Source organism: Tenebrio molitor, chromosome 3, assembly GCF_963966145.1.
Source record: "Tenebrio molitor chromosome 3, icTenMoli1.1, whole genome shotgun sequence".
Classification (NCBI taxonomy): domain Eukaryota; kingdom Metazoa; phylum Arthropoda; class Insecta; order Coleoptera; family Tenebrionidae; genus Tenebrio; species Tenebrio molitor.
In genome coordinates, this window is record NC_091048.1 from 24611308 (window position 1) to 24637037 (window position 25730).

At 44.7% G+C, this 25730-nt stretch overlaps 2 protein-coding genes across 2 annotated transcripts; both read right to left on the minus strand.

Annotated features, from left to right (window-relative positions):
- Window positions 1–288: 288 nt before the first annotated feature.
- On the minus strand, window positions 289–3449 carry LOC138125980 (trichohyalin-like; the record flags this gene model as incomplete). Its single annotated transcript, XM_069041587.1, has 1 exon — window positions 289–3449. A coding segment is annotated over one exon (3030 nt), but the record flags the coding sequence as incomplete, so codon positions are not given.
- An 11-nt stretch (window positions 3450–3460) lies between these two features.
- LOC138126597 (putative uncharacterized protein DDB_G0289263) lies at window positions 3461–24008 on the minus strand. Its single transcript, XM_069042391.1, has 4 exons — window positions 23973–24008; window positions 7732–7894; window positions 3698–3810; window positions 3461–3628 (listed from the first exon to the last, which is right to left on the minus strand). The coding sequence occupies exons 1-4, from the start codon at window positions 24006–24008 to the stop codon at window positions 3461–3463; spliced, it is 480 nt and encodes a 159-aa protein (XP_068898492.1).
- Between the last annotated feature and the right edge of the window lie 1722 nt (window positions 24009–25730).

A 25730-nucleotide genomic window follows, 5' to 3' on the forward strand; every position in this document is an offset into this window, starting at 1 on the left:
CGTTGTTGTTGTTGGCTCGGCCGTTGTGGTCGGGCTCTTTGTTGGCTCAGGCGTTGTTGTTGTCGGCTCGGCCGTTGTTGTCAGGCTCGTTGTTGTCGGCTTGGCCGTTGTGGTCGGGCTCGTTGTTGGCTCAGGCGTTGTTGTTGTCGGCTCGGACGTTGTTGTCGGGCTCGTTGTTGTCGGCTTGGCCGTCGTTGTTGGTTTCGTTGTTGTCGGTTCGGCCGTTGTGGTCGGGCTCGTTGTTGGCTCAGGCGTTGTTGTTGTCGGCTCGGCCGTTGTTGTCGGGCTCGTTGTTGTCGGCTTGGCCGTTGTGGTCGGGCTCGTTGTCGGCTCAGACGTTGTTGTTGTCGGGCTTGTTGTTGTCGGTTTGGCCGTCGTTGTTGGTCTCGTTGTTGTCGGCTCGGCCGTTGTGGTCGGGCTCATTGTTGGCTCAGGCGTTGTCGTTGTCGGCTTTGCCGTTGTTGTCGGGCTCGTTGTTGTCGGGTCCGCCGTTGTGGTCGGACTCGTTGTCGGCTTAGACGTTGTTGTTGTCGGCTCGGCCGTTGTTGTCGGCTTGGCCGTTGTGGTCGGGCTCGTTGTCGGCTGAGACGTTGTTGTTGTCGGCTCGGCCGTTGTTGTCGGTTTGGCCGTTGTTGTTGGTCTCGTTGTTGTCGGCTCGTCCGTTGTGGTCGGGCTTGTTGTTGGCTCAGGCGTTGTTGTTGTCGGTTTGGCCGTTGTGGTCGGGCTCGTTGCCGGCTCAGACGTTGTTGTTGTCGGCTCGGCCGTTGTTGTCGGGCTCGTTGTTGTCGGCTTGGCCGTTGTGGTCGGGCTCGTTTTTGTTGTCGGTTTGGCCGTTGTGGTCGGGCTCGTTGTCGGCTCAGACGTTGTTGTTGTCGGCTCGGCCGTTGTTGTCGGGTTCGTTGTTGTCGGCTTGGCCGTTGTGGTCGGGCTCGTTGTTGGCTCAGGCGTTGTTGTTGTCGGCTCGGACGTTGTTGTCGGGCTCGTTGTTGTCGGCTCGGCCGTTGTGGTCGGGCTCGTTGTCGGCTCAGACGTTGTTGTCGTCGGCTCGGTCGTTGTTGCTGGGCTCGTTGTTGTCGGCTCGGCCGTTGTGGTCGGGCTCGTTGTTGGCTCAGACGTTGTTGTCGTCGGCTCGGCCGTTGTTGTCGAGCTCGTTGTTGTCGGCTTGGTCGTTGTGGTCGGGCTCGTTGTTGGCTCAGGCGTTGTTGTTGTCGGCTCGGCCGTTGTGGTCGGGCTCGTTGTCGGCTGAGACGTTGTTGTTGTCGGCTCGGCCGTTGTTGTCGGGCTCGTTGTTGTCGATTTGGCCGTTGTTGTTGGTCTCGTTGTTGTCGGCTCGGCCGTTGTGGTCGGGCTCGTTGTGGGCTCAGACGTTGTTGTCGTCGGCTCGGTCGTTGTTGTTGGGCTCGTTGTTGTCGGCTTGGCCGTTGTGGTCGGGCTCGTTGTTGGCTCAGGCGTTGTTGTTGTCGGCTCGGCCGTTGTTGTCGGGCTCGTTGTTGTCGGGCTCGTTGTCGGCTCAGACGTTGTTGTTGTCGGGCTTGTTGTTGTCGGTTTGGCCGTCGTTGTTGGTCTCGTTGTTGTCGGCTCGGCCGTTGTGGTCGGGCTCGTTGTTGGCTCAGACGTTGTCGTTGTCGGCTTTGCCGTTGTTGTCGGGCTCGTTGTTGTCGGGTCCGCCGTTGTGGTCGGACTCGTTGTCGGCTTAGACGTTGTTGTTGTCGGCTCGGCCGTTGTTGTCGGGCTCGATGTTGTCGGCTCGGCCGTTGTTGTCGGGCTCGTTGTTGTCGGCTTGGGCGTTGTGGTCGGGCTTGTTGTTGGCTCAGGCGTTGTTGTTGTCGGTTCGGCTGTTGTGGTCGGGCTCGTTGTTGGCTCAGGCGTTGTTGTTGTCGGCTCGGCCGTTGTTGTCGGGCTCGTTGTTGTCGGCTCGGCCGTTGTTGTCGGGCTCGTTGTTGTCGGCTTGGCCGTTGTGGTCGGGCTCGTTGTTGGCTCAGGCGTTGTTGTTGTCGGCTCGGCCGTTGTTGTCGGGCTCGTTGTTGTCGGCTCGGCCGTTGTGGTCGGGCTCGTTGTCGGCTCAGACGTTGTTGTTGTCGGCTCGGCCGTTGTGGTCGGGCTCGTTGTTGGCTCAGACGTTGTTGTCGTCGTCGGCTCGGCCGTTGTTGTCGGGCTCGTTGTTGTCGGCTTGGCCGTTGTGGTCGGGCTCGTTGTTGGCTCAGGCGTTGTTGTTGTCGGCTCGACCGTTGTTGTCGGGCTCGTTGTTGTCGGCTTGGCCGTTGTGGTCGGGCTCGTTGTTGGCTCAGGCGTTGTTGTTGTCGGCTCGGACGTTGTTGTCGGGCTCGTTGTTGTCGGCTCGGCCGTTGTGGTCGGGCTCGTTGTCGGCTCAGACGTTGTTGTCGTCGGCTCGGTCGTTGTTGCTGGGCTCGTTGTTGTCGGCTCGGCCGTTGTGGTCGGGCTCGTTGTTGGCTCAGACGTTGTTGTCGTCGGCTCGGCCGTTGTTGTCGGGCTTGTTGTTGTCGGCTTGGTCGTTGTGGTCGGGCTCGTTGTTGGCTCAGGCGTTGTTGTTGTCGGCTCGGCCGTTGTGGTCGGGCTCGTTGTCGGCTGAGACGTTGTTGTTGTCGGCTCGGCCGTTGTTGTCGGGCTCGTTGTTGTCGATTTGGCCGTTGTTGTTGGTCTCGTTGTTGTCGGCTCGGCCGTTGTGGTCGGGCTCGTTGTGGGCTCAGACGTTGTTGTCGTCGGCTCGGTCGTTGTTGTCGGGCTCGTTGTTGTCGGCTTGGCCGTTGTGGTCGGGCTCGTTGTTGGCTCAGGCGTTGTTGTTGTCGGCTCGACCGTTGTTGTCGGGCTCGTTGTTGTCGGCTTGGCCGTTGTGGTCGGGCTCGTTGTTGGCTCAGGCGTTGTTGTTGTCGGCTCGGACGTTGTTGTCGGGCTCGTTGTTGTCGGCTCGGCCGTTGTGGTCGGGCTCGTTGTCGGCTCAGACGTTGTTGTCGTCGGCTCGGTCGTTGTTGCTGGGCTCGTTGTTGTCGGCTCGGCCGTTGTGGTCGGGCTCGTTGTTGGCTCAGACGTTGTTGTCGTCGGCTCGGCCGTTGTTGTCGGGCTTGTTGTTGTCGGCTTGGTCGTTGTGGTCGGGCTCGTTGTTGGCTCAGGCGTTGTTGTTGTCGGCTCGGCCGTTGTGGTCGGGCTCGTTGTCGGCTGAGACGTTGTTGTTGTCGGCTCGGCCGTTGTTGTCGGGCTCGTTGTTGTCGATTTGGCCGTTGTTGTTGGTCTCGTTGTTGTCGGCTCGGCCGTTGTGGTCGGGCTCGTTGTGGGCTCAGACGTTGTTGTCGTCGGCTCGGTCGTTGTTGTTGGGCTCGTTGTTGTCGGCTTGGCCGTTGTGGTCGGGCTCGTTGTTGGCTCAGGCGTTGTTGTTGTCGGCTCGGCCGTTGTTGTCGGGCTCGTTGTTGTCGGCTTGGCCGTTGTGGTCGGGCTCATTGTTGGCTCAGACGTTGTTGTCGGGCTCGTTGTTGTCGGCTTGGCCGTTGTGGTCGGGCTCGTTGTCGGCTGAGACGTTGTTGTTGTCGGCTCGGCCGTTGTTGTCGGGCTCGTTGTTGTCGGTTTGGTCGTTGTTGTTGGTCTCGTTGTTGTCGGCTCGTCCGTTGTGGTCGGGCTTGTTGTTGGCTCAGGCGTTGTTGTTGTCGGTTTGGCCGTTGTGGTCGGGCTCGTTGTCGGCTGAGACGTTGTTGTTGTCGGCTCGGCCGTTGTTGTCGGGCTCGTTGTTGTTGTCGATTTGGCCGTTGTTGTTGGTCTCGTTGTTGTCGGCTCGGCCGTTGTGGTCGGGCTCGTTGTGGGCTCAGACGTTGTTGTCGTCGGCTCGGTCGTTGTTGTTGGGCTCGTTGTTGTCGGCTTGGCCGTTGTGGTCGGGCTCGTTGTTGGCTCAGGCGTTGTTGTTGTCGGGCTCGTTGTTGTCGGCTTGGCCGTTGTGGTCGGGCTCATTGTTGGCTCAGACGTTGTTGTCGGGCTCGTTGTTGTCGGCTTGGCCGTTGTGGTCGGGCTCGTTGTTGGCTCAGGCGTTGTTGTTGTCGGCTCGGCCGTTGTTGTCGGGCTCGTTGTTGTCGGCTTGGCCGTTGTGGTCGGGCTCGTTGTCGGCTCAGACGTTGTTGTTGTCGGGCTTGTTGTTGTCGGTTTGGCCGTCGTTGTTGGTCTCGTTGTTGTCGGCTCGGCCGTTGTGGTCGGGCTCGTTGTTGGCTCAGGCGTTGTCGTTGTCGGCTTTGCCGTTGTTGTCGGGCTCGTTGTTGTCGGGTCCGCCGTTGTGGTCGGACTCGTTGTCGGCTTAGACGTTGTTGTTGTCGGCTCGGCCGTTGTTGTCGGGCTCGATGTTGTCGGCTCGGCCGTTGTTGTCGGGCTCGTTGTTGTCGGCTTGGGCGTTGTGGTCGGGCTTGTTGTTGGCTCAGGCGTTGTTGTTGTCGGTTCGGCTGTTGTGGTCGGGCTCGTTGTTGGCTCAGGCGTTGTTGTTGTCGGCTGGGCCGTTGTTGTCGGGCTCGTTGTTGTCGGCTTGGCCGTTGTGGTCGGGCTCGTTGTTGGCTCAGGCGTTGTTGTTGTTGGCTCGGCCGTTGTTGTCGGGCTCGTTGTTGTCGGCTTGGCCGTTGTGGTCGGGCTCGTTGTTGGCTCAGACGTTGTTGTCGGGCTCGTTGTTGTCGACTTGGCCGTTGTGGTCGGGCTCGTTGTTGGCTCAGGCGTTGTTGTTGTCGGCTCGGCCGTTGTTGTCGGGCTCGTTGTTGTCGGCTTGGCCGTTGTGGTCGGGCTCGTTGTCGGCTCAGACGTTGTTGTTGTCGGGCTCGTTGTTGTCGGCTTGGGCGTTGTGGTCGGGCTTGTTGTTGGCTCAGGCGTTGTTGTTGTCGGTTCGGCCGTTGTTGTCGGGCTCGTTGTTGTCGGTTTGGCCGTTGTTGTTGGTCTCGTTGTTGTCGGCTCGTCCGTTGTGGTCGGGCTTGTTGTTGGCTCAGGCGTTGTTGTTGTCGGTTTGGCCGTTGTGGTCGGGCTCGTTGTCGGCTGAGACGTTGTTGTTGTCGGCTCGGCCGTTGTTGTCGGGCTCGTTGTTGTCGGCTTGGCCGTTGTGGTCGGGCTCGTTGTTGGCTCAGGCGTTGTTGTTGTCGGCTCGGACGTTGTTGTCGGGCTCGTTGTTGTCGGCTCGGCCGTTGTGGTCGGGCTCGTTGTCGGCTCAGACGTTGTTGTCGTCGGCTCGGTCGTTGTTGCTGGGCTCGTTGTTGTCGGCTCGGCCGTTGTGGTCGGGCTCGTTGTTGGCTCAGACGTTGTTGTCGTCGGCTCGGCCGTTGTTGTCGGGCTCGTTGTTGTCGGCTTGGTCGTTGTGGTCGGGCTCGTTGTTGGCTCAGGCGTTGTTGTTGTCGGCTCGGCCGTTGTGGTCGGGCTCGTTGTCGGCTGAGACGTTGTTGTTGTCGGCTCGGCCGTTGTTGTCGGGCTCGTTGTTGTCGATTTGGCCGTTGTTGTTGGTCTCGTTGTTGTCGGCTCGGCCGTTGTGGTCGGGCTCGTTGTGGGCTCAGACGTTGTTGTCGTCGGCTCGGTCGTTGTTGTTGGGCCCGTTGTTGTCGGCTTGGCCGTTGTGGTCGGGCTCGTTGTTGGCTCAGGCGTTGTTGTTGTCGGGCTCGTTGTTGTCGGCTTGGCCGTTGTGGTCGGGCTCATTGTTGGCTCAGACGTTGTTGTCGGGCTCGTTGTTGTCGGCTTGGCCGTTGTGGTCGGGCTCGTTGTTGGCTCAGGCGTTGTTGTTGTCGGCTCGGCCGTTGTTGTCGGGCTCGTTGTTGTCGGCTTGGCCGTTGTGGTCGGGCTCGTTGTCGGCTCAGACGTTGTTGTTGTCGGGCTTGTTGTTGTCGGTTTGGCCGTCGTTGTTGGTCTCGTTGTTGTCGGCTCGGCCGTTGTGGTCGGGCTCGTTGTTGGCTCAGGCGTTGTCGTTGTCGGCTTTGCCGTTGTTGTCGGGCTCGTTGTTGTCGGGTCCGCCGTTGTGGTCGGACTCGTTGTCGGCTTAGACGTTGTTGTTGTCGGCTCGGCCGTTGTTGTCGGGCTCGATGTTGTCGGCTCGGCCGTTGTTGTCGGGCTCGTTGTTGTCGGCTTGGGCGTTGTGGTCGGGCTTGTTGTTGGCTCAGGCGTTGTTGTTGTCGGTTCGGCTGTTGTGGTCGGGCTCGTTGTTGGCTCAGGCGTTGTTGTTGTCGGCTCGGCCGTTGTTGTCGGGCTCGTTGTTGTCGGCTTGGCCGTTGTGGTCGGGCTCGTTGTTGGCTCAGGCGTTGTTGTTGTTGGCTCGGCCGTTGTTGTCGGGCTCGTTGTTGTCGGCTTGGCCGTTGTGGTCGGGCTCGTTGTTGGCTCAGACGTTGTTGTCGGGCTCGTTGTTGTCGACTTGGCCGTTGTGGTCGGGCTCGTTGTTGGCTCAGGCGTTGTTGTTGTCGGCTCGGCCGTTGTTGTCGGGCTCGTTGTTGTCGGCTTGGACGTTGTGGTCGGGCTCGTTGTCGGCTCAGACGTTGTTGTTGTCGGGCTCGTTGTTGTCGGCTTGGGCGTTGTGGTCGGGCTTGTTGTTGGCTCAGGCGTTGTTGTTGTCGGTTTGGCTGTTGTGGTCGGGCTCGTTGTTGGCTCAGGCGTTGTTGTTGTCGGCTCGGCCGTTGTTGTCGGGCTCGTTGTTGTCGGCTTGGCCGTTGTGGTCGGGCTCGTTGTTGGCTCAGGCGTTGTTGTTGTCGGCTCGGCCGTTGTTGTCGGGCTCGTTGTTGTCGGCTCGGCTGTTGTGGTCGGGCTCGTTGTCGGCTCAGACGTTGTTGTTGTCGGCTCGGCCGTTGTGGTCGGGCTCGTTGTTGGCTCAGACGTTGTTGTCGTCGTCGGCTCGGCCGTTGTTGTCGGGCTCGTTGTTGTCGGCTTGGCCGTTGTGGTCGGGCTCGTTGTTGGCTCAGGCGTTGTTGTTGTCGGCTCGGACGTTGTTGTCGGGCTCGTTGTTGTCGGCTTGGCCGTCGTTGTTGGTTCGGCCGTTGTGGTCGGGCTCGTTGTTGGCTCAGGCGTTGTTGTTGTTGGCTCGGCCGTTGTTGTCGGGCTCGTTGTTGTCGGCTCGGCCGTTGTGGTCGGGCTCGTTGTCGGCTCAGACGTTGTTGTTGTCGGCTCGGCCGTTGTTGTCAGGCTCGTTGTTGTCGGCTTGGCCGTTGTGGTCGGGCTCGTTGTTGGCTCAGGCGTTGTTGTTGTCGGCTCGGCCGTTGTTGTCGGGCTCGTTGTTGTCGGTTTGGCCGTTGTTGTTGGTCTCGTTGTTGTCGGCTCGTCCGTTGTGGTCGGGCTCGTTGTTGGCTCAGGCGTTGTTGTTGTCGGTTTGGCCGTTGTGGTCGGGCTCGTTGTCGGCTCAGGCGTTGTTGTTGTCGGCTCGGCCGTTGTGGTCGGGCTCGTTGTTGTCGACTTGGCCGTTGTGGTCGGGCTCGTTGTTGGCTCAGGCGTTGTTGTTGTCGGCTCGGCCGTTGTTGTCGGGCTCGTTGTTGTCGGCTTGGCCGTTGTGGTCGGGCTCGTTGTTGGCTCAGGCGTTGTTGTTGTCGGCTCGGACGTTGTTGTCGGGCTCGTTGTTGTCGGCTTGGCCGTCGTTGTTGGTTTCGTTGTTGTCGGTTCGGCCGTTGTGTTCGGGCTCGTTGTTGGCTCAGGCGTTGTTGTTGTTGGCTCGGCCGTTGTTGTCGGGCTCGTTGTTGTCGGCTCGGCCGTTGTGGTCGGGCTCGTTGTCGGCTCAGACGTTGTTGTTGTCGGCTCGGCCGTTGTTGTCGGGCTTGTTGTTGTCGGCTCGGCCGTTGTGGTCGGGCTCGTTGTCGGCTGAGACGTTGTTGTTGTCGGCTCGGCCGTTGTTGTCGGGCTCGTTGTTGTCGGTTTGGCCGTTGTTGTTGGTCTCGTTGTTGTCGGGTCGTCCGTTGTGGTCGGGCTTGTTGTTGGCTCAGGCGTTGTTGTTGTCGGTTTGGCCGTTGTGGTCGGGCTCGTTGTCGGCTCAGACGTTGTTGTTGTCGGCTCGGCCGTTGTTGTCGGGCTCGTTGTTGTCGGCTTGGCCGTTGTGGTCGGGCTCGTTGTTGGCTCAGGCGTTGTTGTTGTCGGCTCGGACGTTGTTGCTGGGCTCGTTGTTGTCGGCTCGGCCGTTGTGGTCGGGCTCGTTGTTGGCTCAGACGTTGTTGTCGTCGGCTCGGCCGTTGTTGTCGGGCTCGTTGTTGTCGGCTTGGTCGTTGTGGTCGGGCTCGTTGTTGGCTCAGGCGTTGTTGTTGTCGGCTCGGCCGTTGTGGTCGGGCTCGTTGTCGGCTGAGACGTTGTTGTTGTCGGCTCGGCCGTTGTTGTCGGGCTCGTTGTTGTCGATTTGGCCGTTGTTGTTGGTCTCGTTGTTGTCGGCTCGGCCGTTGTGGTCGGGCTCGTTGTGGGCTCAGACGTTGTTGTCGTCGGCTCGGTCGTTGTTGTTGGGCTCGTTGTTGTCGGCTTGGCCGTTGTGGTCGGGCTCGTTGTTGGCTCAGGCGTTGTTGTTGTCGGCTCGGCCGTTGTTGTCGGGCTCGTTGTTGTCGGCTTGGCCGTTGTGGTCGGGCTCGTTGTTGGCTCAGACGTTGTTGTCGGGCTCGTTGTTGTCGGCTTGGCCGTTGTGGTCGGGCTCGTTGTTGGCTCAGGCGTTGTTGTTGTCGGCTCGGCCGTTGTTGTCGGGCTCGTTGTTGTCGGCTTGGCCGTTGTGGTCGGGCTCGTTGTCGGCTCAGACGTTGTTGTTGTCGGGCTTGTTGTTGTCGGTTTGGCCGTCGTTGTTGGTCTCGTTGTTGTCGGCTCGGCCGTTGTGGTCGGGCTCGTTGTTGGCTCAGGCGTTGTCGTTGTCGGCTTTGCCGTTGTTGTCGGGCTCGTTGTTGTCGGCTTGGCCGTTGTGGTCGGACTCGTTGTCGGCTTAGACGTTGTTGTTGTCGGCTCGGCCGTTGTTGTCGGGCTCGATGTTGTCGGCTCGGCCGTTGTTGTCGGGCTCGTTGTTGTCGGCTTGGGCGTTGTGGTCGGGCTTGTTGTTGGCTCAGGCGTTGTTGTTGTCGGTTCGGCTGTTGTGGTCGGGCTCGTTGTTGGCTCAGGCGTTGTTGTTGTCGGCTCGGCCGTTGTTGTCGGGCTCGTTGTTGTCGGCTTGGCCGTTGTGGTCGGGCTCGTTGTTGGCTCAGGCGTTGTTGTTGTCGGCTCGGCCGTTGTTGTCGGGCTCGTTGTTGTCGGCTTGGCCGTTGTGGTCGGGCTCGTTGTTGGCTCAGGCGTTGTTGTTGTCGGCTCGGCCGTTGTTGTCGGGCTCGTTATTGTCGGCTTGGCCGTTGTTGTCGGGCTCGTTGTTGGCTCAGGCGTTGCTGTTGTCGGCTCGGCCGTTGTTGTCGGGCTCGTTGTTGGCGGCTTGGCCGTTGTTGTCGGGCTCGTTGTTGGCTCAGGCGTTGTTGTTGTCGGCTCGGCCGTTGTCGGGCTCGTTGTTGTTGGCTTGGCCGTTGTGGTCGCGCTCGTTGTTGGCTCAGGCGTTGTTGTTGTCGGCTCGGCCGTTGTTGTCGGGCTCGTTGTTGTCGGCTCGGCCGTTGTGGTCGGGCTCGTTGTCGGCTCAGACGTTGTTGTTGTCGGCTCGGCCGTTGTTGTCGGGCTTGTTGTTGTCGGTTTGGCCGTTGTTGTCGGGCTCGTTGTTGTCGGCTCAGCCGTTGTGGTCGGGCTCGTTGTTGGCTCAGGCGTTGTTGTTGTCGGCTCGGCCGTTGTTGTCGGGCTCGTTATTGTCGGCTTGGCCGTTGTTGTCGGGCTCGTTGTTGGCTCAGGCGTTGCTGTTGTCGGCTCGGCCGTTGTTGTCGGGCTCGTTGTTGGCAGCTCGGCCGTTGTGGTCGGGCTCGTTGTTGGCTCAGGCGTTGTTGTTGTCGGCTCGGCCGTTGTTGTCGGGCTCGTTATTGTCGGCTTGGCCGTTGTTGTCGGGCTCGTTGTTGGCTCAGGCGTTGCTGTTGTCGGCTCGGCCGTTGTTGTCGGGCTCGTTGTTGGCGGCTTGGCCGTTGTTGTCGGGCTCGTTGTTGGCTCAGGCGTTGTTATTGTCGGCTCGGCCGTTGTCGGGCTCGTTGTTGTTGGCTTGGCCGTTGTGGTCGCGCTCGTTGTTGGCTCAGACGTTGTTGTCGTCGGCTCGGCCGTTGTTGTCGGGCTCGTTGTTGTCGGCTTGGCCGTTGTGGTCGGGCTCGTTGTTGGCTCAGGCGTTGTTGTTGTCGGGCTCGTTGTTGTCGGCTCGGCCGTTGTGGTCGGGCTCGTTGTTGGCTCAGACGTTGTTGTTGTCGGCTCGGCCGTTGTTGTCGGGCTCGTTGTTGTCGGCTCGGCCGTTGTGGTCGGGCTCGTTGTTGGCTCAGGCGTTGTTGTTGTCGGCTCGGCCGTTGTTGTCGGGCTCGTTGTTGTCGGCTTGGCCGTTGTGGTCGGGTTCGTTGTCGGCTCAGATATTGTTGTTGTCGGCTCGGCCGTTGTTGTCGGGCTCGTTGTTGTCGGCTTTGCCGTTGTGGTCGGGCTCGTTGTTGGCTCAGACGTTGTTGTCGTCGGCTCGGCCGTTGTTGTCGGGCTCGTTGTTGTCGGCTTGGCCGTTGTGGTCGGGTTCGTTGTCGGCTCAGATATTGTTGTTGTCGGCTCGGCCGTTGTTGTCGGGCTCGTTGTTGTCGGCTTGGCCGTTGTGGTCGGGCTCGTTGTTGGCTCAGACGTTGTTGTCGTCGGCTCGGCCGTTGTTGTCGGGCTCGTTGTTGTCGGCTTGGCCGTTGTGGTCGGGCTCGTTGTTGACTCAGGCGTTGTTGTTGTCGGCTCGGTCGTTGTGGTCGGGCTCGTTGTCGGCTCAGACGTTGTTGTTGTCGGCTCGGCCGTTGTTGTCGGGCTTGTTGTTGTCGGTTTGGCCGTTGTTGTCGGGCTCGTTGTTGTCGGCTCGGCCGTTGTGGTCGGGCTCGTTGTTGGCTCAGGCGTTGTTGTTGTCGGCTCGGCCGTTGTTGTCGGGCTTGTTGTTGTCGGTTTGGCCGTCGTTGTTGGTCTCGTTGTTGTCGGCTCGGCCGTTGTGGTCGGGCTCGTTGTTGGCTCAGGCGTTGTCGTTGTCGGCTTTGCCGTTGTTGTCGGGCTCGTTGTTGTCGGTTTGGCCGTTGTGGTCGGGTTCGTTGTCGGCTCAGATGTTCTTGTTATCGGCTCGGCCGTTGTTGTCGGCTCGGCCGTTGTGGTCGGGCTCGTTGTCGGCTCAGTCGTTGTTGTTGTCGGCTCGGCCGTTGTTGTCGGCTCGGCCGTTATTGTCGGGCTCGTTGTTGTCGGCTTGGCCGTTGTGGTCGGGCTTGTTGTTGGCTCAGGCGTTGTTGTTGTTGGCTCGGCCGTTGTGGTCGGGCTCGTTGTTGGCTCAGGCGTTGTTGTTGTCGGCTCGGCCGTTGTTGTCGGGCTCGTTGTTGTCGGCTCAGCCGTTGTGGTCGGGCTCGTTGTCGGCTGAGACGTTGTTGTTGTCGGCTCGGCCGTTGTTGTCGGGCTCGTTGTTGTCGGTTTGGCCGTTGTTGTTGGTCTTGTTGTTGTCGGCTCGGCCGTTGTGGTCGGGCTTGTTGTTGGCTCAGGCGTTGTTGTTGTCGGCTCGGTCGTTGTGGTCGGGTTTGTTGTTGGCTCAGGCGTTGTTGTTATATCACTTTCTTTTTTTCCCGTTGGTCCCTTATTTTCTAAATTTTGATTATTTCCAATTTTAAGGTAATTTATTATCCATTTCTGATTATTACTTCGTGTCTTAACATTGACCTTAAACAAATATAAAGACGAAGTAAAAATAAGTTTTATAAGTTTTATAAGTGTGTTCGTTGAAAATATTTTTACAGATTTTAGTTCTTTGTTTTAAGACACAACAACTTGTCAATTCATGCCATTAGCTATGTGGATAAATAATTTACGCTTCTCATGTTAATTGCCCTGTTTTATACGTTGTTAACTAAGTAAATTATAATTCGAAGAATCACTTTTTAATATATGTAATTATTAATTACCTTTAAGATTGTCGTTGTTATGAAAGCATAACCTGGATAGTGACGCCTGTTATTGTTAGTGTACATAATAAGATTAAACAGTGTGAACATGAAGTTTAGAACAAAATACATAATAGCAAGTAGCATTATGTAATGTTTTTTAGGAAAATCGCTCGGGCAGGTCGATTTTATTTCGAAAAGTGCCATCTTGTGACGCGCAACCTGTTTAATGACGTCATTGGTTTTTGCGCAATGACGTCATCACCAAAGTTTTTAAATCACAAACCCCACTTTTTTCTTCTCTTCCATCGTACTACCTAAGCGCTGAACGAAAAAAATGTCTTAGCTTACATAACAATTTGTTTGAGAAAATGACAAATTTTACTTCAAAAATTTAATTTAATTTGTATTGTAATTTTTTTTGTATTGGTTTATCTAAAATAAATTGACCTGTTTTAGCTAACTCATGCTGTATAATAATATGTAAGTTAACAGTATTGAATAAAAAAATTCCGCAACTTGAAGAGAGATTCGATAGGACTGATTTGATTCAAATGTTTCGATTAACGCATAATCTTTTTCCTGGAGAAATGGAAAAGTTTTCATTACTTACTGAAGGAAGACGATTACGTGGCATGAATTTAAAATTGCCAAGGAATCATTCAAAATAACCACCAGGCAACATTTCTTAACAAACCGTACTTTTGAAAATTAGAACACTCTTCAAAGTTTGATAAGTTTGATTGTCAATTCTGAAAATGTTAGCCAGTTTAAAAAGCGTTATGATCAACACAAGGGGAATCATGACTAAAATTTCAATATACCTAACCTCCTCTTTAACTCATCTGACAATATTAATTAATTAAATTTTACTTTTTAATCGTTTAAACAAAATTGCGTAAAAGATTGGCCTCCGCAATTTAACTTAATTTAAAAATAATCATAATAGCAATAACTGAAAATTTCTCAAATGATATTGGCATGAGTTTTGGTATTGATAAGTGTAAAACGCAATCAATATGTCGTGGTCATTACGAAAATTTAGAATATATAACTAAAGAAGGAGAAATCATTAAAAATTTAAATAAAGGAGAATTTTATAAATATTTAGGTATTAATCAATCAAATCATATTCAACATTCAATTATAAAAGAAAATTTAGAAAAACAATTTTATTTAAGAATTAAATCTATTTTAAAATCAAAATTAAACGGTAATAATTTAATTAAAGCAGTTAATACATATGCTGTTCCATTGTTGACCTATTCTTTTGGTGTTATAAAATGGTCCAAAACTAATTTACAGAATATAAATATTCAAACTAGAGTTCTCTTTACAAAATTTTGTAAACATCACCCCAAATCTGCTATTGAAAGATTTAATTTACCACGCGAAAATGGTGGTAGGGGTTTTTCAAATCTAGAAATTCTACAACACAATCAAATTGCTTCACTAAAAAATTATTTTCTCAATAGAGCTCGTGATAACACTTTTTTTAATGCTTTGGTTTCAGCGGATAAAGGTTACACACCTTTAAATTTAAGTGATAATGTAATTTCAGATATTGTTGAGCCAAATATACCTGACACTATAGCAAATATAAAACAAAAGTCTTTACATGGGAGATATTTTAAAGAGCTAGAACAGCCAGAAATTAATATTCAAGCTTCTCATGCATGGCTTAAAAAATCAAATATTCATCCTGAGACTGAGGGTTTTATATTTGCAATACAAGATCGTGTTATAAATACAAGAAATTATAAAAAACACATATGCGGTTTACAATCGATCATCGATAAATGTAGGATTTGCGGAACTGAAGGGGAAACCATTGAACACATCATTTCTTCTTGCACCGTTTTGGCTCAAAGCGAATATAAAAAACGTCATGATATATTCGCAAAAATTATACACATGAATTTAGCAGTTAAATTCAATTTATTAAAGGATACACAACCACATTACATTTATAAACCAGAAAGTTGTTTAGAAAATGACAATTACAAATTATATTTTGATCGCACAGTTTTAACTGACATTCACATTCAGCATAACAGACCAGACATTATTATTTTAAATAAACAACAAAAGCAAGCATATCTTTTAGATATAGCTGTTCCAAATTCACACAATATAACACAGACATATAATACAAAAATTAATAAATATTTAGAACTATCCGTTGCTATGAGAAATCTTTGGTGTTTAGAAAAAATTTCGATTTTACCATTTATAATTTCAGCAACAGGAATAGTACCGCAATCTCTTTTTAAAAATTTAAAAATTTTGGACTTAGAGAACACATTGGTGGTTGAAATTCAAAAAGGTATATTATTATACTCATGTCACATCGTGAGGAAATTCCTTAACATTGACACAGAACATAAAACACAAAAAAGTCAAAATGTGGAGGCGAGACGCCGGTAATTATGTTGATAAGCACTGCACTATTACTTGATAGTATTATCCGTAATAGTGTATGTACTCCGGCAAAATTGCCGTGCCGCCGGGTGGAGGTGGGATACGAAAATAAAATGGAGGGTTTATTTTAATAGACCAAACAATTTAGAAGATTTGCTGCAGAGAATTCAGGCTGAAATGGAACAAATAAGCGCAGAGTACCGTAGGGTTCAAGAGAGTTGAGCGGTTGAAAGAATGTAAAATGTACCTTAATTACACTAAAGCGCCGCGAATACTTGCTCTGTTAAGGTAGCAAACATCTGTTTACTTTTGTGTCAAAAATTAATTACTCCCTAGAATTCGAACTGTTAGGGAAATAACGTTTTTCAAGTTGTGTGTAACTAGAATTTTTAAAAGTAATTTTGAATGCTTAAGGTTGGTTAGTATGAATTGAGAGATTACGAGTAAGTCCAACTAAATATGCCGCCAGAAACCAAAATTGTGATTGTGAAACGAAAAAACATCCATCACTTAGCGAGAAATAGAGCCATATGCAACTGTTACAAGGAACAGCGTTATCACAGGATCCTAAAAAAACTTGCGTACAATGAGAGGGTACCACACATTAAATTTACCACAAAAAATTTTCAAAATTTTTATTAGTTTCTGTTTTATACGACTAACCTGTTTTAGCTGACTCATGCCGTATACAGTGTGGAAATTACTTATGGAATAAATTCAATAATTTCCAAACTAATGACATTTGTCGAAAACGCTGAAACAGATCAATTTTTATTTCTCGTAATACTTATTTTAAGTTACTTCACTTGCTCATGACGTCATTCATTTTTGAGCTATGACGTCATCATCAATTTTTTTAAATGACAACCCCCACTTTTTTCTTCTCTTTCTGATAGACCTGCGTACTACCTAAAATATAAATTAAAAAATTTGGTTACTTAACAATTTTTTTTGAGAAAATGACAAATTTTACTTCAAAGCTTTAATTTAATTTTTAATGTATTTTTTTTCTATGTGGTTATTTAAAATCGAGGATTTACTTCAATAGACCAAACAATTTAGAAGATTTACGACACAGAATTCGCGCTGAAATGGAACAAATTAGCCCTAATATTATTGAGCGCGGTGTACAATGTTTACACTCCTGTGTGAGTGCTAAATAGTTGGCGGGGGGCAATTTCAACATTTGCGTTACATTTTATTGTTAACTTTAGATGTTTGTTTGTTTTTGTTTGAGGTCAGTTAAATTTTTTACATTAAAAATTAAATTAAATTTTTGAAGTAAAATTTATCATTTTCTCAAAAAAATTGTTATGTAAGGTACCAATTTTTTTGATTCATCGTTTAGGTAGTAAGAAGGTCTATCAGAAAGAGGACAAAAAAGTGGGGGTTGTCATTGAAAAAAATTGGTGATGACGTAATAGCTCAAAAATGGATAACGTCATGAACAAGTGAAGCAACTTAAAATAAGCACAATAAGAAATAAAAATTAGTAGTTTCCACACTGTATATACCGAGTGGAACAAAAGTATCAAATAATCGCTGTAACTTTTTAATTTGAAAAATTATGAAAAAATGTTTAATATAAAAATTGTTTGGTTTATTATCATGCATGACGTTCAACAAAAATTGTCAACATTCTTGATATTGTATTTTATTACTAAGGGCCGGTTGCACCAACGCCAGTTACAGTTAACTGTAGGTTAAAATGCTTCGTTACTTTAGTTACCTATTGTTGTAACAATGTTTTCGTCCATTTTAATCTGTAGTTAAATTTAACTCACGTTGGTGCAATCGGCCCTTAGTAAGTTAATTTTATCACCTTTGTTTTTTTTTAAATTTTATTCTTTTTCCCCATAATGGCAAAACCATATTTATGAATACAGAAAGATACGCTTGTTTGAAAATCACACAAAAAACATATGGGTGCTATTTAAAAAGCCAAAGTTGGTTGCCATAGCAGCGAAACAAAAGAAGATAGGAACAAACTAGAAAGACCAAATGATGCAGGATAATACACCAATCAACTTTTATATTAAACATTTTTTCATAAATTGTCAAATTAAAAAGTTACAGCCAATATTTGATACTTTTGTTCCACCCTGTATATGTATGTTAACAGTATTGAATTAAAAAATATGTCAGTTTAATTACTGGACACTAGCGTGCTACGGTGAGACTTGTAGTAACTCCAAAGTCAAATGTCAGACCATAAGCGAAGTCGATAAAACCAAGTTTTCACAACTTGCTCCATTGGTTGTTTTTAACAAAGAATAAAAGAATAATCACTAAGATTTTGACCAGTTTGATGTTTGGTAGTTACCACGAGGATTAAAAATATACCTATGTATCTTACCTTCAAATATGTCTTGTTGCTTTTTGTACCAGGCAAAGTGATCTTAAAGGTTTTCCAGGTACCGTAAGTAGGTTTGATATTATAAGTTTTAAATGAACCATAATTATTTTCCAATATTATATCCATCCTCAATCTTGAATCATCATTACCTGTTGACAGGTATTGCATCTCCAAAAATGATCCTTGATCGATGTCAATAAATTCGGTTTCGAAACACCCGAAACCGTTTGACGTGACAAGGCCATAATTTCCAGAATCAGGTTGAGGAACGTCCAATTCTGATATCTTCACAATGCCGTAGGACACTGTATAATTTTTTTTGGCACACTCTGTTGACAATGATCCCAAAGTTTGGTCTTCAAAATTCACATTAAACTTGACAGCATTGCTGTGCCAGGTAGTCCACAGTAACACAAGAAATATAAGTTTAAGTGTCATTGCTTTTGATTTTTAAACAATTTTTCATCACAATTCCGTATGTCACCACAGTCACAGTTGCAGCTTTGCGAATGATCAAAGACTGTGTTCAAAATTAATTTCAAGTAATTATATAAATTTGTGGCACTTTCGATAAACAAATCTGAATGATTTATCTTTTATGTTTTTTTTTATCACAGGTGCTTATTAATCGTTTTGCCACACAATTTCTTAATTATAAAAATTAGTAGATCTACTGATATGAGTATAGATACGTACTTCTAGGACTTAATTGTTGTTTCAACAGTGCTTTGATATATTTTTTTACAATGTATGGTGGTAATGATAAAATAGAGCATGCAACGAATGTTTTGGAACTAGAAATTAGAACTTAGTGGAGTTTTTAGGTTTAGCTCTAAATAAAAATAGTTATGATACATTTTTAGATATAATGTGTTGCATGTTTTTAATTGTTTATTGTATTTTATTATTAGAAATCAAAAACGAATAGTTCACACGGAAAACCAGCCTTGTTTGTTAAAATTATTTGGTATGCTTTAAATTTACTTGACGTTAAGTCAATAGCGATAAGTGTTAGATTGTCGATTTAAAGCATGTATTACATTACCGTAATACAGTTTATTCTATAGTTGACTCAAGTTGCAAAAAACCACTTGTCATTTGCAACAGCGTTTTTTCAATATTTTTGAACCAAATAAAGGCACAAAAAGGCCAGAAAATCATAGTTTGGATTGAATATTTTCCATATAAGTACAGTTTTAAAGTAATTTCAAATGACTAATGCCATAAAAACGCTGTTGCAAATGCAAAATGGTTTTTTGCAACTTGTGTCAACTTTAGACACTTCCACCAACTGTACATACCATTAATTTTGCAGTGTGTGCAGCATAGTGTTTTCAGGTGACTCTGAAGGTTCGACTTATAAAACTGTAATATTCACCAAAAAATCAATAAAGCAGCATTTTCCATATCAATACACTACTATGGTGTGACTAAACTTGAACTTTGCTAACCATTCCATAAGAATGTATTTTAAAGAAAAATGACCCTTCTGCTAAGATATTTTTTAGATAAATTTACAATGCAAACACTAAGAATGTCCCTTTACAGCTCGAGTTTTCAGGGTGAAATGCTGGGTGAAATGAAAATACTATAGCATAAATTTTCATGGATTTTCTGTGGGGTTGGAATTTGACAATCAAGCTGCTGACATCAAAGTTGTTTTAATAAAGAAAGAATTTAAAATGTGAAAAATATCAAAAGCAATCAGTCTGTCACGGTGATGCGTGGTTAAAAAGTGTGGTGCAACACTTGTTTTAACCCAGTGGTTCTCATTATTTTTTTTACCCGGAATTTTATTCGCCTATGTGCTCCCACCCTTCCCACTGATATGTAAGTAAAGAAAGGTGATAAAATGATTTATCAGTGAATTTTTTTGTAGATACGTAGGTTTTCAAATGTGTTTCACAACGTGACGATTTGTTTTTTTATCTACAGTGAGCGGCAAAAAAATCTTTGGATTTTAGTTTATAAAAATACATATTTTAGGACCAAATAAAATTCCAAGCAGTCATTTATTTTCGAGTGATGACGTCATCGATATTTTTTTTTAAATGGAAACCCCCTATTTTTTTTTCTTGATTCTGATAGACCTTTTAATTGTCTAAACGACAGTATACACATTTTGTTATCTTACATAGGGAAATTTTTGAGAAAAAAAAATGAAGTTAAAAAAAATAAATTTTATAACTAACAAAAACAAGTTAAAAACTCTGTTACTAAGTACTTAAAATTATGGAATTAAATGTTCGAATTGCCATCCTCCTGCTTGTTGACAATAAGCAAGTCTATGTTTTAGTTTTATCCCAGCACCCAATAAAAATAAAAATTTCTATACGTGGTGTTTCTATTAAATGAGTAATTTTCGAAAATGTTTTGTAAAACAAATAACACATACGAATGAAATAGACAGTACCATTTGACTGTTTGATTTACCTATTTGATTTTTTGACTGGTTTTTGTTGATTGTATGGAGTAAAGTGGCTCTTTTTTCCCCTTGGGCAAAAAAACATAGCCAACTCAAGCTTTTAGTCAACTTTTTTTCCATTAAGCAAAAAAGTATAGCCAATTAAGTCAACCTTTTTTGATACATATGCTTTGTAGAACCCTTGGGCTACAAACTGCACCTCGGGTAAAAATCATGCACTTCACTCCCTCGGTGCATAATCTACTATTTTCCAACTTTTTTTTTTCTCAAAAATTTCCTTATGTAAGATAACAAAATTTTTATACTGTCATTTAGAAAATTAAAAGGGCTATCAGAATCAAGAAAAAAATTGGTATTTCCATTAAAAAAAAAGTGTATGCTAAGACCGCACGACAGAAGTGAAAACTTCTACGATGCTCGTTACGGATTTTAAGTAAGTATGTAATATGTATCTATTCTATAAAAAATATATTATTATGGATGATAGTATGTACTTGGAGAAATAAGGAGCAAGGCATAAATAATTAATATTATTTAAATCCAATGCTGTTTTTAAATAAACATCAAAAATCTGTATTTTTCAATAGAAACTGCAAATACGTCCGGTATACTCTGGCAAAATTTGTGAGGTTAGGTTTGGATGTTTAAGTTTTATTTTCTTGACGATGATATTGAACACAACACAAGTTTTCATAGCAATACCCTGTATTATGATAATTTGTCCATTTTCCTCTTCACATTTTGCTACACAAATTTTTCCAATAGATGAATTGTTGAAGCCATATAATTGAGAATTACGTATTAAATCCTACATTCATCTGTAAACTTACAATATTTGTCGTGTCTTTATCGTTTATATTATATAAAAACATTCAGGGTGTTTCACGAGTGATAACGAGCCTGACGGAATAATAAATTCAAGCCACAATGCATTTTCAAAAAAATCCGGACATTTTAATTTCAGTAGCCAGCTTTTTTCGGAAATATAGTGTGGGTTGCATTTTAAATTACGTCAATTACTAGTGAAATATCCTGTATATATATACAGTTACTCCTGCAGCTCTGCACTGAGGTCAGTCAGGTCACAACACAACGTACAATGAAAATTTAAAATTGACAAGTGACGCACAGTTGATGGTTTTTCGCTCGCTCCGCTGAAAAACCCGACTCCATTGATTTTAGCTTGCCGTGTCGTGCTGCGAACGATTTTCGCTGAGCTGCGAACGATTTTCCGATTTTAGCTTGTGCTGCGAACGATTTTACCGTGTCGCATGAAACTAATTCACTGCCTGGGAATAAAATGTATGTGGCGCGCCTAAAGAAGTTTTCACTTAAAAAAAATATCGATGACGTCATCACTCGAAAACAAATGACTGCTTGGAATTTTATTTGGTATTAAAATTTGTTTAAGTTTAAAAAAATTTATTCCATACTTTTGCCAATCGAAGTGAGCAGTTTAGATCTTCGGAGCTAACATCACTTGACTTTTGGTGGTGATCATACTTGAGTTGATTTTGCATTTGCCTTTATCAAGGAATGTAGTGTTAAAATAAGTTTAAATAATATTAGGTGTAGAACATGTAGTTGATTAGCAACTGTTATCTTTGTCAAAGGAATATATATTTATACGTTACAAAATATTTGATTGATGTAATGTGTACTTTTTTGTATTTCTAAAGCCCCTGTATGATAAAAACAATATTGATGGGTAAGCGAGCAATTTATAAAAATTGCAAATAGATACAGATGAATTAACAGCCGTTGATAACTTTCATTAAGACTTTAGCTATTGTATGCTTAGATTGTTTTGTCATTGACTTAACTCGAAAATAAGAAACAATTTCTTCCCTCCTGTTTACAGTTTACAATTGGTGCATTCCTCCGAGTTACATCAGTGCTTCAGGTTCGATTTTCAAAATTTTCTACTCATATTTTAAGGATTTTAAAGAAACGGTGGAATTTGTAAATCTTTGGGGAAGTACCTAAAGTTATCAATCATAAATATTTGAATACGTGACCAATCAGCTTTAGATGGACACTTCAAAATTTACCTTTAAAAATGTGCAGCCTTTTTTATCCTTATCTAGCTTCTGTAATAGATTAATTTAATGAAAATTATAAAAAGATTTGAAGTAATGTCTAGATTATTTATTGTTTCTTCGAACACAGTGAGATAACAATCAAGTGATTGAAATTAAAACTGTAAAACACTCACGGCAAATTGATCAAAGAATTAATTACTCTCGTGTCAAAAATGGATTACTCCCTAGAATTCGAACTTTTAGGGAAATAACGTTTTTCATGTTGTGTGTAACTAGAATTTTCAAAAGTTATTTTGAATGCCTAAGGTTGGTTACTTTGAATTGAGAGATTAAATCCAAATAAATATGCCGCCAGTAACCAAAATTGATTGTGAAACGAAAAATCATCTATCACTTAGCGAGAAATTAGTCATTTGCAACTGTTACTGTTACAATTAATTTGCTGTCTTACATTTTTGGGAAATCTTTTGTTTGTCACCAGAAACCACATAGCCTCCAACCTAACCAAATTTATGGTAACCTATTAACGAATATCCCTAAATCCTAGGGAGTAATCCATTTTTGACACGAGAATAAATGATTCTTTTTAGATAAACTTGAATTGATTAAAAATCTACATTCTGAGCGACCGCTTTACAAGAACGTACGTCACTGCCGGCATATGTGACTTTCAAAAAATTAAAAAAAGGAACAGTACATGCTACATTTTGAAGTTTATTCAATTTGAGAAAAAAATACTTAAGGCTGTTGCATACTGGTTGGCCAAGCAATGGTAAAGCGCGCTAAAAAGATTTTAATTATTTTTCCACAGTTTTATGTTTGAAGCTATGGTGACTATATTGTTTGTTAAACATTAACGTATCTCATGGGACTACTGTCTCAGTTTTTTGAAAAATTGCTTCATTCTTTTATAAATATTATACACCAAGTGAATTAAACATCCGTTTATTCACGAAAAAATGTTGATCTCACAAGCACGTAGTGCGAGTGAGATCATATCTTTGAGTGAATAACAATGTTTAATTCACGAGTCGTATATATGTTTTTATTCAATTTTGACGATATTTTGAACAAAAAATAGAATGATATTCAAATCACACGAATTAGTCTAGAACAATCATGTAGACGGCGTAAAACATTTCCGTGACAACAAGTTGTTTACATTTTTCCAAACTTGTGGTACTTGTGACGTTTGCGAAAAATGGCTGGAATCGTAGAAGATCAAGACAAAACGGAAGTTTTTGTACCCCCGGCAGTTCTACATGAAGCATTGGATGCTTTGAATGAAGTGGTACCAGCCAAATCAAAACATTCATATGAAAAAGAATATGCGATTTTTTGTGAATGGAGGAAGCGAAAGCAGGCAAAGGGAGTAGACGAAAACATAATGTTGGCTTATATTTCGGAACGATCCAAAAATGCAAAACCTTCGTCACTGTGGTCCTATTATTCCCAACTTAAAAAAATGTTATCTGTGAATGAAAATATTGATATAAGCAGGTTTGTGACACCGTAATTATTATTTATGAGTTTTAAAGTAGTAATTGTTGTAGATTTCATCAAGTGTCAGCTTTCCTAAAACAACAGTCTGTCGGTCACAGACCAAAGAAGTCAAAGGTGTTCACACTCGAAGAAATGGAAAGGTTCTTGGATACTGCTTCTGATGATGAATATTTACTGCTAAAGGTGGTTTTAATCGTGAGAGTTTTTGGAGGTTGTAGAATTGGTGAATTGGTGTCCATGTTAGTTGATCATGTTGATGACAGAGGCAGCGTAATTGTAGTCGAAATTCCGGACACAAAGACTCATAAGCCCAGAAGGTTTACTATCATCAATGGAAATAACACTGTTCATGCTGTTGACGTTTTTCGGAAGTACAAAATGTTACGACCTGAAAATATTTCACACAAACGGTTGTTCATCAATTACAGCAACAAAAAATGCACGGTGCAACCCGTAGGAGTGAATACTTTGTCAAAATTTCCTCAAAAAATGGCACAATTTATTGGTCTTCAAAATTCAGAAGAATATACGGGCCATAGCTTCAGACGTTCGAGTGCAACTCTACTGGCAGACTCTGGGGCAGATATAACAGTTGTAAAGAGACACGGTGGCTGGCGCTCGAATAGTGTTGTGGAAGGATACATAGAGGATTCTCTCAATAATAAAATTGAAATTTCAAGAAAAATCATTAACCAATCATCAACAATTATTCAGAATGAATCGGCCTTGGATTTGGCAGCATGCTCGTCTGGGTCAAACACGGCGTCAAGTATGGAAATCAACCATCAAGACATAAATTTGCCCGTTCATCGTCGATTTGGTATAAATTTTAGTAATGTACATAATTGTAAGTTTTATATTACAGACACCAAAGAAAAAGAATAATTGAATGTTAATGTATTTACAAATAATAAAATATGTTTGTTCTCCATTGAAACTTTTTTTAATCCACTAGTGAATTAAAAATTTTTTAATTCACTAGTGAATCAAATCCATAAAATTTCACTAGTGAATCATTGCCTGCTTATGACGGTTGTTATGGAGTTAATAAAGTCACTTTAAACTGTCAAAATTGAATAAAAAAAATTAATAACGTTTTTCAATCATTTCCCTTATTTTTGCTCAATTTTTCATTTAGAGGCTATTTAAAAAGTGCATTTGATTCAGAAGAACGTATATTATGGGGCTACTGTCTCAGTTTTTGTAAAAACAAGTTATATTGGTAGCAAAAAAATAAACAAAAGTGTCAACAAAACGGGTAAAATTCGGTTAGTAGGCAGCCCACTATACTTCTCAACTACCTGGAACCCCTGGAGGTCGTAAACCCTGGTTGACATATTCATATTAGTAATAATCACTGCTTAACACACGCAATGCAACTTTCTTTTGTTGGGCAGATACTTGCGCTCGGCTGACGGGAACATCCTGGGGCAGGGCCGGCGTGTCGCGATGGTCAACTTATCCACCAAAGGCGCTCATTTTCCTGGATAAAAACCTTCTTTACTTACTCATGTAATAAATAATATACTATATAAAAAAATAAATTATAAATTATTTTTTTATATTATTACTATTTCTCCTATCCCACCTCCACCCGGCGGCACGGCAATTTTGCCGGAGTACATACACTATTACGGATAATACTATCAAGTAATAGTGCAGTGCTTATCAACATAATTACCGGCGTCTCGTCTCCGCATTTTGACTTTTTTGTGTTTTATGTTCTGTGTCAATGTTAAGGAATTTCCTCACGATGTGACATGAGTATAATAATATACCTTTTTGAATTTCAACCACCAATGTGTTCTCTAAGTCCAAAATTTTTAAATTTTTAAAAAGAGATTGGGGTACTATTCCTGTTGCTGAAATTATAAATGGTAAAATCGAAATTTTTTCTAAACACCAAAGATTTCTCAACTATCCCACCTCCACCCGGCGGCACGGCAATTTTGCCGGAGTACATACACTATTACGGATATTACTATCAAGTAATAGTGCAGTGCTTATCAACATAATTACCGGCGTCTTGCCTCCGCATTTTGACATTGTTGTGTATTATGTTCTGTGTCAATGTTAAGGAACTTCCTCACGATGTGACATGAGTATAATAATATACCTTTTTGAATTTCAACTACCAATGTGTTATCTAAATCCAGAATTTTTAAATTTTTAAAAAGAGATTGCGGTACTATTCCCGTTGCTGAAATTACAAGTGGTAAAATCGAAATTTTTTCTAAACACCAAAGATTTCTCATAGCAACGGACAGCTCTAAATATTTATTAATTTTTGTGTTATATGTTATATTTCTCTATTATTATTATTATTATTTCATACTGGAACTCTCTTGTACATCATTATTTTATTTCAAAAATTAAAAAATTACATTATTCTATGAAAATAGCATCACTTTTTTTCCTGTGGCAGCGGCCGTTGCTATTGTTTTTTTAGATTGAATATTTTTACATTTAAAAGAGCTTATATTAATAACATAATTACATAAACATTTTTGTTTTATAATACAAAAATTTCCGATAATATTGCGGAATCTGGAAAAGTGCCCCGAATGCTTGCAGCGTTTCCACGTTGAATGGCAAGGGAAATCCTCTCGAAAAGGAATTTCTTTGATTTTGAATCGCCTGATTCCGCGATAAGTCGGTTTCCGATGACATTAATGAAATCGATGGCTTCTTTGCACCAAGGGCCTAAGGTTTCAAATGCTAAACCTTTAAACACGTAGTTTGACGAAATGATTGAACTATATTTGCTATGTTTGCGTTTGCAAGCCATTTCAGCGGCAGAACCTGAGACTTCAGATGATTTCAATACGTAACTGTCTGCAAGTGTATCTACAACAGTGACGTCCCAAACCAAAGGTTGACCTTTAATCCACGGTACTAAAGTCATCCCATCTGGGCGTTTTCCGTCATCCCGAGACAGTCCGTTTGGTTCTAAAGTTGAATTCACATGAATAGAAGTTAAAGACCGGTTGATAATGGAATTAATTTCAGTGTGTCTTGAAAATCTACCACTGCTTTTGAAACAGCTTAGACCGTGGGTG